The sequence below is a fragment of the Plasmodium berghei genome, assembly GCF_900002375.2.
Source record: "Plasmodium berghei ANKA genome assembly, chromosome: 11".
NCBI classification, from domain to species: domain Eukaryota; phylum Apicomplexa; class Aconoidasida; order Haemosporida; family Plasmodiidae; genus Plasmodium; species Plasmodium berghei.
Window position 1 is genome coordinate 1,387,720 of NC_036169.2, and position 16,724 is coordinate 1,404,443.

At 23.7% G+C, this 16,724-nt stretch overlaps 3 protein-coding genes across 3 annotated transcripts; 1 reads left to right on the plus strand and 2 right to left on the minus strand.

The window, feature by feature from the left end:
* Positions 1–950: 950 nt before the first annotated feature.
* Positions 951–5,053, minus strand: PBANKA_1136900 (E3 SUMO-protein ligase PIAS, putative; the record flags this gene model as incomplete). The annotated part of the gene is made up of 5 exons (XM_034565926.1): positions 951–2,014; positions 2,795–2,947; positions 3,135–4,226; positions 4,435–4,826; positions 5,016–5,053. The coding sequence occupies 5 exons, from the start codon at positions 5,051–5,053 to the stop codon at positions 951–953; spliced, it is 2,739 nt and encodes a 912-aa protein (XP_034422575.1).
* A 3,771-nt stretch (positions 5,054–8,824) lies between these two features.
* On the plus strand, positions 8,825–12,274 carry PBANKA_1137000 (bergheilysin; the record flags this gene model as incomplete). The annotated part of the gene is made up of 1 exon (XM_034565927.1): positions 8,825–12,274. One exon carries the CDS (start codon positions 8,825–8,827, stop codon positions 12,272–12,274), a length of 3,450 nt encoding a protein of 1,149 aa, XP_034422576.1.
* Positions 12,275–12,920: 646 nt separating this feature from the next.
* PBANKA_1137100 (protein arginine N-methyltransferase 5, putative) lies at positions 12,921–15,122 on the minus strand (the record flags this gene model as incomplete). The annotated part of the gene is made up of 1 exon (XM_034565928.1): positions 12,921–15,122. One exon carries the CDS (start codon positions 15,120–15,122, stop codon positions 12,921–12,923), a length of 2,202 nt encoding a protein of 733 aa, XP_034422577.1.
* Between the last annotated feature and the right edge of the window lie 1,602 nt (positions 15,123–16,724).

The window sequence follows — 16,724 nt, forward strand, 5'->3', positions numbered from 1 at the left end:
AGTGATAACGCTTTAAAAACATATAAGATAAATCTTTAAAATATAAAAATAATAAAACAATTCCATATGCATAACTAATCCTAAACATATATATAATTAATTTTGTTTGATATTTGCATAGCTATATATAAAAAAAATAGATAAAATAACGATACAAATGTCTTGCAGAATGCAGTTGCATTTAAAAAATAAAATAACGAAATTAAAAAATGGAATTAATAATAAACATAAAAATAAAAAAATTAACGCATACATAAACGTTATATTTGTTAAATGTTCTTAATATTCCAACACAACATTTTAATCACTATTTTATAAGCTTTACCAAAAAATCAAAAATAATAAAATAATTTATGGAATACTAAAAGGAGTAACATCAATAAAAAATTATAAAAAAACGAAACTATCGAAAAAAGTAGACTCAAAAAAGTGGAATGATCTAGTGTTTTGTAAAAGAAAATTCCGCAATTCACACGCCGTATGTATATATAACGTAGGTGTATTTTTTAAAAATTAATAAATTTAGAAAGTCTAATGCTGTAACAATTTAAGATAAAATAACTACTTAAAAATAATCAAAATACCACCATTAACATTTTTATGAATTCTTTGTTGCGCCCCTCAAAAAATATTTACATAAAAAATTATTTTGTGTTTTTTAATTACAATCGTTAGCCCTTTTTCATCAATTAATATAATTAATTACTTATTTATTATATTAAATTTGACTAAGCCCCCCAAAATAAATGAATCTACATATATACTCTTTGTTCGTAAATACGTTTAATAACATAAGCTTTATAGTACTATATTTGAATGCTATATAATATGATTAAGAAATATCGATAGTGACCCTCAAAAAGGTTTATGTCATATACATTTACATACATGGGTACTTATGGTGGCATAAGCCCTGTAAACAGTTGAATAGTATCTGCTACACAATATGGTCATTTTTTTCGTGGTGTTTCTTTTTCTTCTTCCTCATCCTTTTTCCTTTTTTTTTTATTTAAGTTTGAATCATCATCATTTTGCTCGTTCTTGTCATTTTCTTCAGCTTCGCTTTTTTCATCAGTTTTTTGATTTTCTTCCGTTTTATCATTTTCTGCGGTTTCGCAATTTTCAGAATTTGTAATTTGATTTAAATTTATTCGATTGGGGGGCGAAGATATATCTTTAAGTTGTTCATATTCAATATTACCGTTACTTTTTTCTTTATTACTACTATTATCTTTATTGGCATCATTATTATTGTTCCCATTGAAATAAGTTCTTAACTCATTAGTTAAATTGTTATTAATAGTAGGAGTTGGTAAAATAAGATCTTTATCAAATAAATCGAATGCGCCAGAGGTATTTATTTTTTTCAAATTCACATTTTGATTATTTTCTGTTGCCTCATTTAAAATTGTATTATTATTATTTACAATATCAGAATAATTCATATATCTATTATCGGGATTTAAACTTAGTGCTTCTAATGTTGTATTAAAAAAAAACATGTCTTGTGATAGCAAATTTTCTTTGTTACAAAAAAACAAGAGAGAATTATTTAAATTATCACTACTAGGTTTAAGTACCGTCGTGTTTTTTAAAATTTCGTTATTATTATCATTGCTAATATTAAATTTGTTTGTTTCTTTGTCATCAGCATTATCCATGTTACTAGTGCTTTGATCAGCATTTAATTTGCCATCATTATTTTTTTGAATTATTTCAGGGTTTAATATTTTGTTCGATAAATATATTTCATTAAATCGAATGGGATCAATGTCATTTAAAGCATTCGAAACAATTTCATTAAAATTTGAATAAATATTTGGAAGGATATTTATTTTGTCCATATCATTAATATTTCTTACAAAAAAACTACTTAAATATTGATTATTTCCATAATTAGACATGCCTATTGAAAAAGGTAATTTGTTTTTTGGGGGGCTCTCGGATTTTTTACTGATCAATGGAGTATTATCATTATCGTCGCTGTCAGATATGCATATAACTTCACGTCCATCTAAAAAAAAAAAGGACTCTATGTGTAATTATCCACAAATAAGTATATATATGATGTGGATATAAATATAATTTTTATCCTGTTAAAATCTATGAATAATCATTATAATCATAATTCAAAATGTGTAAAAGGAATAGATAAAAGAATAAACCTCAAAAATGTATGCATTGCCAATAAAGGATTATTAATTTATATATATCAATTTTTTTATTTTTAAGTAAATATATCATTTCTCCCCATACAATTTACGAATAAATATTTGTTTTCTTTAGTGCATGAATAAGTGGGTAATGCGCATTTATTGCTTTTTCTTTTCATTATCATATTGTATGTCGATTAAATTAATGTATATTTTCATAAATATTTTTTGCGTTATTTGCTCTTTTATATCTTATTAGTATGCATATATGTACATTAATATTTATATAAATATGTGCACATAAATATATAATTTTATTTGCTTTCTTCATTTTTCGCATATATTATAAATAACAGCTAATCTTTATTAATGCGATTAAAAATTTTATAATTCTAAAAAAAAATTGTATTAAAGAAGACGTTTTAGAGCAAAGAAATGTTTGGATTATAATTTCGTATATACTTTTTTTCGAGAAGAATCATGCGCATATAAGCATGTGCACATGCTGCATAGATGCTCACATGTCTATATGTATAAAGATGCATATTCCTTGAGTCATATACAATTAGGTGCATCTATATGCATGTATGCATAAATCATATATAAATACAAAGTTACTGAGCAACTAATATGTAGTTTACCTTGTACAATATTGTGATTCGTTTTTTCGTTGGCATTATCATTGTCATTAGTATTCTCATTATTTTCTGCATCTGATTCTGAATCAGAATCTAAAATAATAATTTCGTTCGTATTGATGTTGTTTTCTTTTCCATCATTATTTCCATTATTATCTGCATAAAAATGAAAGATATAAAAAGAAATAAAGAAAGTTTATTAATAAAACCATCCCCAAGAAAACAAATTTATGAAATTTCGAAATTATATAATCATATTGTCAAGAAAAAACAATGAATACATCAAATATATATAAGCATATGTTCGTATACATTCCCTTCTATTGGATAATATAATAAATACCTATACTTTGCTCGGTTTTAATTTCAAATCCAATTTTTTGTAAATTTGGCAAATCAGTATCATCAATACTTTTTAAAATTTTTGATTCAGAATTATTATGATTAAATATGATTTCACCCGTTTTGTTAAGCTCTACTTCTTTAATATCTTTAGGAACTTGTGACAAAATATATGTAATGAAAGTATCAATTACTAAATGTTTTGGTCTTAAGAAAAAAGAGCACACTGGACATTTCCATCTATTATTAAAAGCTTTAGTTTTTTTGGTTATATCAATAAATGATTTTAAATCGAAACATTGAATATGAGAGCATTTAATACCTCGACAAGGTATTAATATTCTATCTAATGAAAAAGGGCAATTCAGACTTATTTTTCTATTGATTTCCATACACATTACTTCATCATCATCATGTTTTATTGACAAAATATGAATTATTCTATTTTTTGCTTCTTTAAAATTTAAAGAGCTATTTGATATAATGCTTTCTATAATACTTTGTTCTGTTTCTATTTTACATAATAAAAAAGCAAGAACAAATAATTTCGGTACATCATAATTTGTAATATTTATATCTATATTATTATTCCCAGCGTGCAATACATGAGTAATTTTAAGAGGGCTGTCCCTTCTTTTATGTTCCCATGTTGGCTCAAATATTTTTTCTATAACGTTACCATTAACTTTTAAAGTAAAAGTTTTGGGCCATTCTTGTTTTACAGAAATAGTACCACTTAAATCTGTTTTATCAATATGTATACAAAATATTATAACTTCTTTATTTTCATTTTTCCAACTTTTTATATCATTTGCGTTAATCATTAACTTTTCAGAGTTCGCATTTAAACTTTTCATCCATAATATTTGTTCAAGAGGATAAAATGGGTCTATGTCTTTTAACCGACATGCCACGCATAATATTTTATAATCTTGCATATTTTTACTTATACATGAATTTTGTATATAGCAACTAATGTGTTGCGGCTTTTCACATTCTATGCATTTTACTACACAATTTTTACTTGAAACATTTTTTGCCATGCCTCCACATGCACATGAAGAAAACTCGTTGCCCTCTTCATATATTTTCACTAAAAAGAAAAAAGAAATAAAAAAATTTATAAATTTTACATATTATAGTTAAAAAAATTATACATGAATTTTTTTATCATTTTAAATGCTCGAAGGTGTGTAATGGATCATCACAAAATCCAGGAATATACACATGAATGTAGTTGTGTGAAATAATAAGGACATATAAATATACTATTTTTAGATAGCACAAAAATAAGATTGTACCTTTTCCCTTTTTTGCGCCTTGAGGGAAATTTTTTTTCCCCGTATTTGTATCATTTGTTTTTTGATTATTTGCATCATTATTAATACATAATACGTTATTATTTTTATTATTATTCACGTAAGAATTATTACTATTATTATTAGATTTATTATTATTGGGTAGTTCGATATTATTATCACTATTTGAAGCTTTGTTATTTGTTTTCTTTTCTTTATTTAATTCAAATATAGATGGTTTTGTTGCTAATATAAATTCATATATTTGTTCTTCTCTCTCAACATCTGTTATACATTCTAAAATCCGTTCAATTATTGCTATCTTCTTTCCATTTTGTGGTAAAAGAAACTTCCGACATAATTGATTAAGATCGTATACTCTCAATTTATTTAAGCTGTAACAAAAAAGCCAGAGAATAATGAAAACGATTTACTATTAAATTATAATGAAATCAATCATGAATATATATACAGTATAATACAGAACTTTACACATATGTATAGTCTGAAAAGGAAGGCGATGCAACACAGTTTATGAATTAAATGCTAAAAAAAATAACAAAGAAAGTATGAATTAAAATTACCAGTCAGCCAATTTTGTATTGCTAACATTATACGACATTGTTACTGATATACATATAAGTCTTATTTAACATATGTATATTTATTTATGTTCTTTTTATTTTTTATGTCCCTTTTTTGGATAATTGGCTTTACTTTCAATTTAATAATGCTTTCTCTATTCCCACAAAATTCACCTTTTTATATTTAACATCAATTCTTTACATTAAGGAGTAATGATTTCTATTTAAATTTCCAAAATAGCATCATTAATCGTTTTTTGTTTGTGTGTGTCAAAAACATTAATTAAAAGTTTAACATAATGAAAGATAATAATATAGTTATATAATATACATCCACATTAACATCCATACATGATATTTATATGGCATGTGTTTTACATATAAAATAATTGACACGTAAAACTACTGATAATGTATATTCATTAAATGCGCTTAACATTTTAATTAAAGTGTTTGACATCTTTATATATAAACTAAAAATGTTATTTAAAAAAAAAATAAAATAAATATATTCATAAACGCATTCATGCTATGAAAAAAGACAAAAATAATTATTTCATTTAAATTTCAAAAAGCATAAAACAATGAATCTCGTTAATATATAATAAATTTATAATATATTTTAATAATCTAAAAAAATACATTCGAAGATTTAAGTTTGCAAAAACAATGCAAAGAAGTGAAGAAAATAAAACATACTATACGAGATCCACATAAATTGTGCATAGTATATCAAACGCATTTAAATATATTACATATATTATATATTATTCTGAAAAAATATTATATATATATATATATATATATATTGACGTATACGAACATACACAAATTTTGAAAATGCTATAAAAACAAAAGGATGTAAAAAAAAACAAAATATAGTTATAAAGTAAAATAAAAACGAAAAGTATTTTTGGTTACGTTTAATAGTATTTTATCAAGCATTATAATTCTAAAATTTCACAAAAAAAATATCCATATAAAAAATAAAAAATATATGTCAAAAATATGATGAATAATAATATAATGCTTAGTTGAATGAAACAAATATTTTACCCCTTGTTCTGAAACAGTTTACCTTAAATACCAATTACTAAACAGGGAATAATATATAAATAAATGATATTTACATAAAAATAAAACAATTCAATATGATGTATTATTACTTTTGTAAAAATTAATTCGTATTTCTTATATTTTTTGTCATACTTTTTTTTGTATTTTTGTGGGGTTTTCATATTGAATATTGAAATTGCCAGTATTGTAAAAAATTAGAATTTTTAAGATGCTTAGAAATGCATTTGTGTATATATTTTTAAACATTTCTATGTAAGAATATTATAACTGTACCATTTATGAATATATATGTAATAATATTTATCATTACTATGTATTTTTAAATACTAGCATATCCCACGCCTTATTTTTTCTTTATTTAATTTGTTTTTATTTATTAATTTTATAATAATGATGAAATAATGATTTGTATAGGAAAAACATAAAATTAGTATATAAAATTGCTTATTAGAAAATGATTGATAAATGCAGCAAGTTTATAATAATTTCATTTTTATGTATATTTTATTATATCAATATATAAAGATAGAATGTTAGAGTAATGTACTATGTATGCTTGTTTTCAATTATAATCCCTCTTCATTTATACAGGAAGTATAATAAAACTATGAAATGAAAGATATAACAAATGAGTAGCAAAGGATCATTTGTACTTTATAATCCTATTTCCCTCTTACAGCCAAAAATGTTTTTTTTTAATTTATCTAACTTTATAAAACACTTTTAAGAAGTTTAATTGTTTCAGTAGGAAAAATTATGAACATAATACAAATAGATGATGTTAGAATGTGAATACAAAAAAAAATTATATAAAGATATCTCGAATTTATATTATTTACTTATTGTTAATGTCGAAAATTGACTAGTATATCATTTTAGCAACTATAAATAATTTCCTTTTAAGTTCTGAACTTTACATATATAAAATTTGTAAAAGAGAGAATGCATATATGTATAATTATAAATGAGCATTATTTTTTTATGGATTTAAAGGAATGTGGATATTTTATATGTATGAAATTGGAAATAATATGTGTATAATTATTAAACATGTAAAATATACAGGAATGTCATCATAAAATTTTTTTAAAATGAAATAAAAATATGTATAAACGTAATTTATATGAAATAGAAGTTGGTAAATAATACTACAATTAGTGTCGAATTTATAACGCTGTTATTTTTTTTATTTATATATAGGATGGTATATTACGATCGAGTAATCATAGTGTAGTGCAACAATGCAGTCTTCAATTAAAATATATATTTAAATAGTATGTAAAATCATCGAAATTTTGACACACTAATATGAAAAAACAATAATGAAAAGGCATAATAAAACGTTACAAAATATGTTAATATCTTTGCATATATACGCATAATAAATCGGTTTTTATATTAATTTTTTTACATTTTTTTCTATATGCCCATTTTTATATATGTAAAAAGGGATACTATATGTTTTATTCATTGGAAATTTCACATTTAATGTAATCTTGAATATTGTACTTTTATGAATTCCACATACCCATCAATATTGCAGACACTTAAAAATTATTCATAATATATATAAATATAAATTATAAGAAATAATATATTATTAGACAAATGATGGTATTTACATTTTCAAAGGTGGAAATAATTCGAATTTATTGATGTTACATATTTATGGCATTCCATAGATTTTATAATTACACATATAAAGTATATACTTACGCATATTTATATTTTATACATGTTGAGACATTTCTTTCTATTTTCGATATTTTTTTACAAAACATTAATTATGTAAATTGTTCATCTATATTTATGTACTTATAAAATTGAACATTTTTAATAACTTTCACTTGGACATGCATTAATATGCTAAGCATTACACATATTTTATATCTTTAAGGAAATTTTTATGCTTTTATAGATTCACAGAAACTGATAAATAAGCATATATAAATAAATATCAATTGGGGTATTTATGATTTGTTGGGCAAAATCCGTTCACTATTGCTTAATTTAGTGAATTTAAAAAATCCATAATTCCCCTCAAAAAAAAATGTAAATGCCATGCAGAAAATAAAAAAAAACGATAAAAAATATAGTTCCAACTTTAATTTAAAGGCATGCAATTTGAATAAAAAAACTTATAAGAAATAATCGAAAAAAAAAATTGTAATTAGCTAGTAATAAATAAAAATAATTAATAGTGACGAAAATAAATAATATAATTGCAGATGAAATGAACAAATAGTAAAAATAAATAATAATGAAAAAATATAATAAAAATATACCCAATTCATAATCGTGAAGATAATCATTTAAGAAAGCCACATTTTATTTGTAAAAATAACAGGTTGAATATGTACATATAGTACATACGCATATAATACATAATATAGCTATAATTGATATCGGGTACGTAATATCACGTAACGGAAAACCCACAATTGCATTCATATCGTTAATCCATACATACATTTGCTTGCAGTATCATGCATTCACATGTAAATAATAAATAAATAAATATATATATATATATATATATATATTAAATATATGTTTTAATGCGTACTTCATATAGAAATTTACGTCGTATTTAAAGATACATATAGTAAAAGTCAAGTGAATTATGTGAAGAAAAAAATATATCTTTGAGTAAAAACAAATTTTCAATAATTTCAAATAATATTATATATATGATATATAATGCATTTTTTTATATATGTGCAGTATAATAAATGAAATTAATGAAAGTTTTAGGATATATTAACATCATCACAAATTGCGTAAATGGGATTTTATGCAAAGGAGATAAGAAAAGATATAGTATATTTACAAATAATTATATTTATTCAATAAGCACATTAAATAATTACTCGTTTGCTGCAACCATGAATAAAATGCCTGCGTGGGTTAATGAAAAATGCCCAGAGCATAAAAGTTACGATATTGTTGAAAAAAGATATAATGAGAATTTAAATTTGACTTATACTGTTTATGAACATAAAAAGGCCAAAACGCAAGTTATAGCATTAGGGTCAAATGACCCATTAGATGCTGAGCAAGCATTTGGATTTTATGTTAAAACATTGACCCATTCAGATAAAGGAATACCCCATATATTAGAGCATACGGTTTTATCTGGTTCGAAAAATTTTAATTATAAGGATTCTATGGGGCTATTAGAAAAGGGAACGTTAAATACACATCTAAATGCTTACACATTTAATGATAGAACTATATATATGGCTGGGTCAATGAATAACAGAGACTTTTTTAATATAATGGCAGTATATATGGATAGTGTATTTCAACCAAATGTTTTAGAAAATAAATTTATTTTTCAAACAGAAGGGTGGACATATGAAGTCGAAAAGTTAAAAGAAGAGGAAAAGAATTTAGATATTCCTAAAATTAAAGATTATAAAGTTTCATTTAATGGTATTGTATATAATGAAATGAAAGGAGCCTTCAGCAATCCATTACAAGATTTATATTATGAAGTTATGAGAAATATGTTTCCTGATAATGTTCATTCAAATATCAGTGGTGGTGATCCAAAAGAAATTCCAAACTTATCTTATGAAGAATTTAAAGAATTCTATTACAAAAATTATAATCCCAAAAAGATTAAGGTCTTTTTTTTTAGTAAAAATAATCCAACCGAATTATTAAATTTTGTAGATAATTACTTATGTCAATTAGATTTTACTAAATATAGAGATGATGCTGTGGAACATGTAAATTATCAAGAATATAGAAAAGGGCCCTTTTATATAAAGAAAAAATTTGCTGACCATTCAGAAGAAAAAGAAAATTTAGCCTCAGTTTCATGGTTGTTGAATCCAAAAAAACATAAAAATTCAGACACTGATCTAAGCTTAGAATCACCAACAGATTATTTTGCATTATTAATAATAAATAATTTATTAACCCATACATCGGAAAGTGTATTATATAAAGCTTTAATAGAAAGTGGTTTGGGTAATAGTATTGTTGATAGAGGTCTAAATGATAGTTTAGTTCAATATGTTTTCAGCATAGGGCTAAAAGGAATTAAGGAAAAAAATGAGAAAAATATAAGTTTAGATAAAGTACATTATGAAGTCGAAAAAATTGTTTTAGAGGCTTTGAAAAAAGTTGTTAAAGAAGGTTTTAATAAATCAGCTGTAGAAGCAGCCATAAATAACATAGAATTTGTTTTAAAAGAAGCGAATTTAAAAATATCAAAAAGTATAGATTTTGTTTTTGAAATGGCGTCAAGATTGAATTATGGAAAAGATCCATTACTAATATTTGAATTCGAAAAGCATTTAAATGTTGTTAAAGATAAGATAAAAAACGAGCCCAAATACTTAGAAAAATACGTTGAGAAGCATTTATTAAATAATGACCATCGTGTAGTCATCTTGCTTGAAGGTGATGAAAATTATGGAACTGAACAAGAAAAATTAGAAAAAGACATGTTAAAAAAAAGAATAGAAAGCTTTACAGAAAAAGAAAAAGAAAATATTATAACTGATTTCGAAAATTTAACAAAATATAAAAATACAGAAGAATCACCAGAACATTTGGATAAATTCCCTATTATAAGTATATCTGATTTGAATGGAAAAACGTTAGAAATTCCAGTAAACCCATTCTTTACTAATTTAAATAATGAAAACAATATGCAACATTACAATGAAACTAAAAATAACCAAACATTGGTTAAGGAAAATATGGATCGCTTTATAAATAAGTACATTCTTAATAAGGATGGAAATGATAAGAATGATAGTAAAAATGCTGATGTACCAATGCTAATATATGAAATACCTACAAGTGGCATATTATATTTACAATTCATATTTTCATTGGACAATTTAACACTTGAAGAGTTAAGCTATTTAAACCTTTTTAAAAGTTTAATTCTTGAAAATAAAACAAATAAAAGATCTTCTGAAGAATTTGTTATTTTAAGAGAAAAAAATATAGGTAATATGATGACAAATGTAGCATTATTATCTACTAGCGATCGCTTAAATGTAACTGACAAATATAATGCAAAAGGTTTTTTTAATTTTGAGATGCATATGTTAAGTCATAAATGTAATGATGCTTTAGAAATTGCTTTAGAAGCATTAAAGGAATCTGATTTTTCAAATAAAAAAAAAGTAATTGAAATTTTGAAGAGAAAAATAAATGGAATGAAAACGACATTCGCTTCAAAAGGACATTCTATATTAATAAAATATGTTAAATCCCGTATCAATTCGAAATATTATGCTTATGATCTAATACATGGTTATGACAATTATCTAAAATTACAAGAGCAATTAAAATTAGCCGAAACTAACTATGAATCTCTTGAAGCCATATTAAATAGAATCAGAAAAAAAATATTTAAAAGAAATAATTTAATAATGAATGTAACAGTTGATCCAGGAACTATTGATCAGTTGTTTGCCAAATCAAAAAATTCGTTCAATAATTTATTGTCATATTTTGATGAAAATGAATCATATTGTTCCAAAAATGATAGTTTTAATAAAGTGGTTGGATGGAATAAAGAAATACAAGAAAAGAAATTATTGGAGGGAGAAGAGGTAAAAAAAGAATTGCTTGTTGTCCCAACATTTGTAAATTCTGTATCCATGTCTGGAGTTCTGTTTAATAAAGGCGAATATCTCGACCCAAGCTTTACTGTTATCGTAGCAGCATTAAAAAACTCATACCTATGGGAAACTGTTCGAGGTCTTAATGGTGCTTATGGTGTGTTTGCTGATATTGAATATGATGGTACTGTTGTATTTTTATCAGCAAGAGATCCAAATTTAGAAAAAACATTGCAAACATTTAGAGAAGCAGCTCAAGGTTTAAGAAAAATGGCCGATGTTATGACAAAAAATGATTTATTAAGATATATAATCAATGCTATTGGAACAATTGATAGACCTAGAAGAGGTGTTGAATTGAGCAAACTTTCATTTTCACGAATTATATCAAATGAAACTGAACAAGATAGAATTGAATTCAGAAATAGAGTTATGAATACTAAAAAAGAAGACTTTTATAAATTTGCAGATTTATTAGAAAAAAAAGTTAAAGAATTTGAAAAAAATGTTGTCATCATAACTAGTAAAGAAAAGGCAAATGAATATATAAATAATGTTGATAACGATTTTAAAAAAATACTTATCGAATAAGTTTTTGTTCACTCCTTTTTTACATATAAACAATGCATATACAATTTACCTGTATTTAGCACATTTTTGAGACATTTTTAATTTATGTGCGAACTGTAGTTTTACTGTGTATATAAATTATAATAAAATTGCGTCAATTTTATGCTAAAATTATATTCTTTCATTTTTGTAAATGAACCTAACTCAAACGCATACATAATATACGCGATCAAGCGAATGTATAATTTGCATTTAAACAGTAAATTTAATTTCATTATTATTTAAGCATTATAATTTTGTAAAAGGAACAATATAAATATTTGTTTATGAATTTTATGCTCTAAAAAAATAAATGAGTGACATAATAATAGTTGTCAATTTGCATTTTCAAAAAAAATAGTTTACTAATTAAAATTACACATGTGTAGATATAACATATATTGCACATACAATTTGGTTTATTAAAAAAAAATATATATCCGCCCAGTTGCATTTGCGCGTAATAATAATTACAAATTTTTATGAAGAGTATCTCATTGTATGCAACGGAGATGATTAAAACAATTTAAAAATATATTTAAAATATTATTCATTTGTCTATCTAAGTATTTTATAATTAATATAGTTTAAAAAATGAATATGTAATAAAAATTATTTATTAGTTGTATTATTTACCAATAGAAAAATATCGGGCATTATAATTGTGTATATTTGTACTAGTTGGCTCATTGATACACCATTCATACCATATTTTATGACTATCTGTTAATCTCCAAATACTAAAAGAAAGGTTTTGTTTATTTTTTAAAAAAATAATTTTGTTTATTGGAATAAATAAAGGATACCAACTGTGTAAGTTATTTGTATGGGTATTTGGCTCAATTGATAAATATACATCATTATATAATTTTGAATTAAAGTAGCATAAAAACCCATGTAAATATGAATCATTGATTACTTTAAAGTTGATATTTTTATAACGGTTATTATTAGAATTATCATTTTTTATATTTTTACTTGGTATATCAAAATAAAAACATTCTTTAGGCCCTTCTGAAATTTTATAATAAGAATATAAGTTAATAACATAAAAATTCTCATTATTTCCTGGAAAAGTATTATTACATAATTTATAATAAACTTTTGCGCACGAAATTGGTTCAACATAAGATAAACAATTTTGTGGGATACTAATCCCGTCTTCTTTTAAATATTTTTTCATACTGTCTAAGCATTCAGGGAAAAGCTCATTATCTCCAAATGAACCTAATAATTCACTAACAACTAAATCTGCTTTTATATCTATTTTTAGATGCCTCATATCACTATTAATAACCTTAACATTTTTCCATTTTTCGTTTAGCAATCGATTTTTTAATACTAAAATAGCGCTATTATTTTTTTCTATTGCATAAATAGAATAGTTATTTATTTTATTCGTTTCTAACGCTTTTAACGTGCAATCGACTAATGGTCCTCTACCAGCCCCTACTACAAATATAATAAAATGCCTTCCATCCGATTTACTTATCTTAATTTTATCTGAATTATTATTATTATTTTCTTCATTTAATAGGTTAAGCTTATCATTATTATATTTTTTTTTGTTTAGTTCATCACATAAATATTTTGAAATAGCTAACTCGTATTTTTCATATTTTGTTTTATCTCTTTCAAATATTTCATAAACTTGAGATGATAAATTGTCTTTTAATGGCTGCAAGGGGATTTGTAAATAATCCCAATACGAGCTGTCAAATAAAGTGTGGGTATCAAAATTTTCAATTGACATAAACAATCTTTTTAAGTAATAAATACAACATTTCAGATAGTAAATATTGTCAACGAATTCATTCTTACCCTCTGAATCTTCTTTAACGTCTTTACCTAATTTATATCTATTATTTGTTTTTTCTATCATATTCATTTCATCGGCTTCGATCCCTTTTCCTTCCAAATATATGCCCCCGCTTTCCGTATTGTATATGTAATGATCCTCCCCCTTTTTTTGAGCAGTTAATACTATATCAATATTTTTTCTAAAAAAAAATATTAAAAGATCTTTCAATTTTTTCGGTAAATATGGATATCCAGTTTTAGAGTCTATAAAAAATACATCGAGAGGTATGATTATTAATTTAACAGGTTCTGATTTCCATATATCTAAATTTATATTATTAATATTAATATCTTTTATGTTTACGAATTCTATAGCTACATTCAAATTTGAAAAATCAAAATTACAATAAGATATAAACTTAGCCCAAATATTCCATCCATTTATTATATTTTCACATGAATCGTTACTACTATCTCTATTTTTTGAAATATTATTATTATTAAAATTAGTATTTAGGTGTTCGATATTTTTTATTTTTTGGGCTAATGACACTTTTAGAGTTATTGAAACTCCATTGTAGTTGTGAATATTGGAATTAATGCATCTAGCATAATTATCACATTTATTATATAATGGAGTGTTAATAATTAAATTGTTTACTGATATATAACTTGACCACTGTATTTGTTTATTAAGGGCGTCGATGGAGTATTCGCTAAAAGCCTCGTCTGTATTATCTGTATCGATCCACTCCGATATTTTTCCATAAATATTTTCTTTCCATATATCTATATCTTCAAATTTATCCCCAAATAGTGGGCATACTTGATATTCGGAATTTTTATTATTTTCTTCATTTGAATTATTGTGGCTAATGTTACTAAAGTTATTAGAGTTTACTGGGCTTTCTTTAAAAAGATTTGTCACAATAAAATCTGGGCTTATCTCACTTATCTGTACATCATTCACATCATTGTAGTTATATTCTATCCCTATGTTTAAAATTCCATATTTATTTTTTAGAGGCATTTTACCCTTTAATTTTTTAATATAGTAACAGTATATTATCGTCTAATTGCAAAGGCTTTCCAATTATATTAATAGTACATATATGTATATTTATTTTGTAATATGACTGTTTTAGCAATGATAGATTTCAAAAATCTTCATATATTCAATATGTTTTCTCACGTATACCTATTATTAATAGATTTACTACATATTTGCGCATTCATATGTATATTTGATGAAGAATATATACAGTTATTAATATATATATTGAAAACTGAGGAACATTCTTGCAGCAATTATATTATTGCCTCCTATAAATATTAGCATCCTTTTATTTTATGTATCTATCTAAAGATATAGGATGTATCAATATAGTTATGTTTATATAAAAATTTTATTCGACATTCACTCAATTTAGCAGGGTTTCCATACTATTAACTGTTATATACTCTTTGTAATCGTAAAAAGAATTATGCCATAAATATTAAGAAAATGAAACATATATAACATACGATTTTTGTAACAAATCGTTAAAGAAAATAATGTATTTCATATAATAATGCACAATATGATATATATTTTTTTTTAAATGTATACATTGCATATTTTTTAGGCTTGAAGGAGGATGATCTTAAAATAAAACCACCGCTTTTAATTTATACATACCTGATTCTATATTTATAGTCACATAAAACATACAATAGAATATAAATATTAGTATTTGAAATAAATTTTAATGGATGAGATATATTGTAAGTTGAAATAAAACCCTTAATTTTTTAGAGAAAAATAAAGATAATATTATATATAAATACATATTTTTCTCTCCAGATTTACATTTCCTTTTATAAACATTAATGCGTATAAAGCATATCTTTAAATTTTTACATATCATAAGATTGTAAGAATATATATAGAATATGGTGAATAAAATATTTATTAAGCATGAATAATTAGTATTTTCCATAATAAGAAGTTAAATACATTTATCCTTAACAATATGAATTTTATAAAAGAAAATACTCACCTTATATATACCTAAAAAGCATATAACATAACACATATAATTTGAATTGTTGCCCTCAATTATATTTTCTCTATATATAATTTTTATTTATTAAGAAAATATAATAACCTTTTTACGTTGTTTTATAGCACAAGTTTTTTATTTACGTTTCTTATAACTTGGAATTTTTTCAGTTTGGCTTATTTAACATTGTCCATTCAAATTCCCTCATTTGATGCGGAAAATATAATAGCTATTTATATGATTGATATAAAAAGGAATTTTTGTTTGTGTGGTAATGTCGGAATAACTATCTATTTATATATAGAAATATGTATATGCACGCAGTGGGGCGATGAACAATCTATGTATGCATTATCAAAAAGTGGTAAATCAATATAACTTCTTTTGAAATCACATATGGTTATAATTTCGACAGCATATAAAACAAAAAGGTGTGAGTATAAGTATTATTTGCTTGACTAATTCTATCTTTTTTCATTATTATAAATCCTTATGAAGTAAAACAAAAAGAAAATGTTCCCAAAACAGGAAATTACCGCGTATACATATTTTATATAAAATTAAATTGGTATTACTCTATATTACTTATT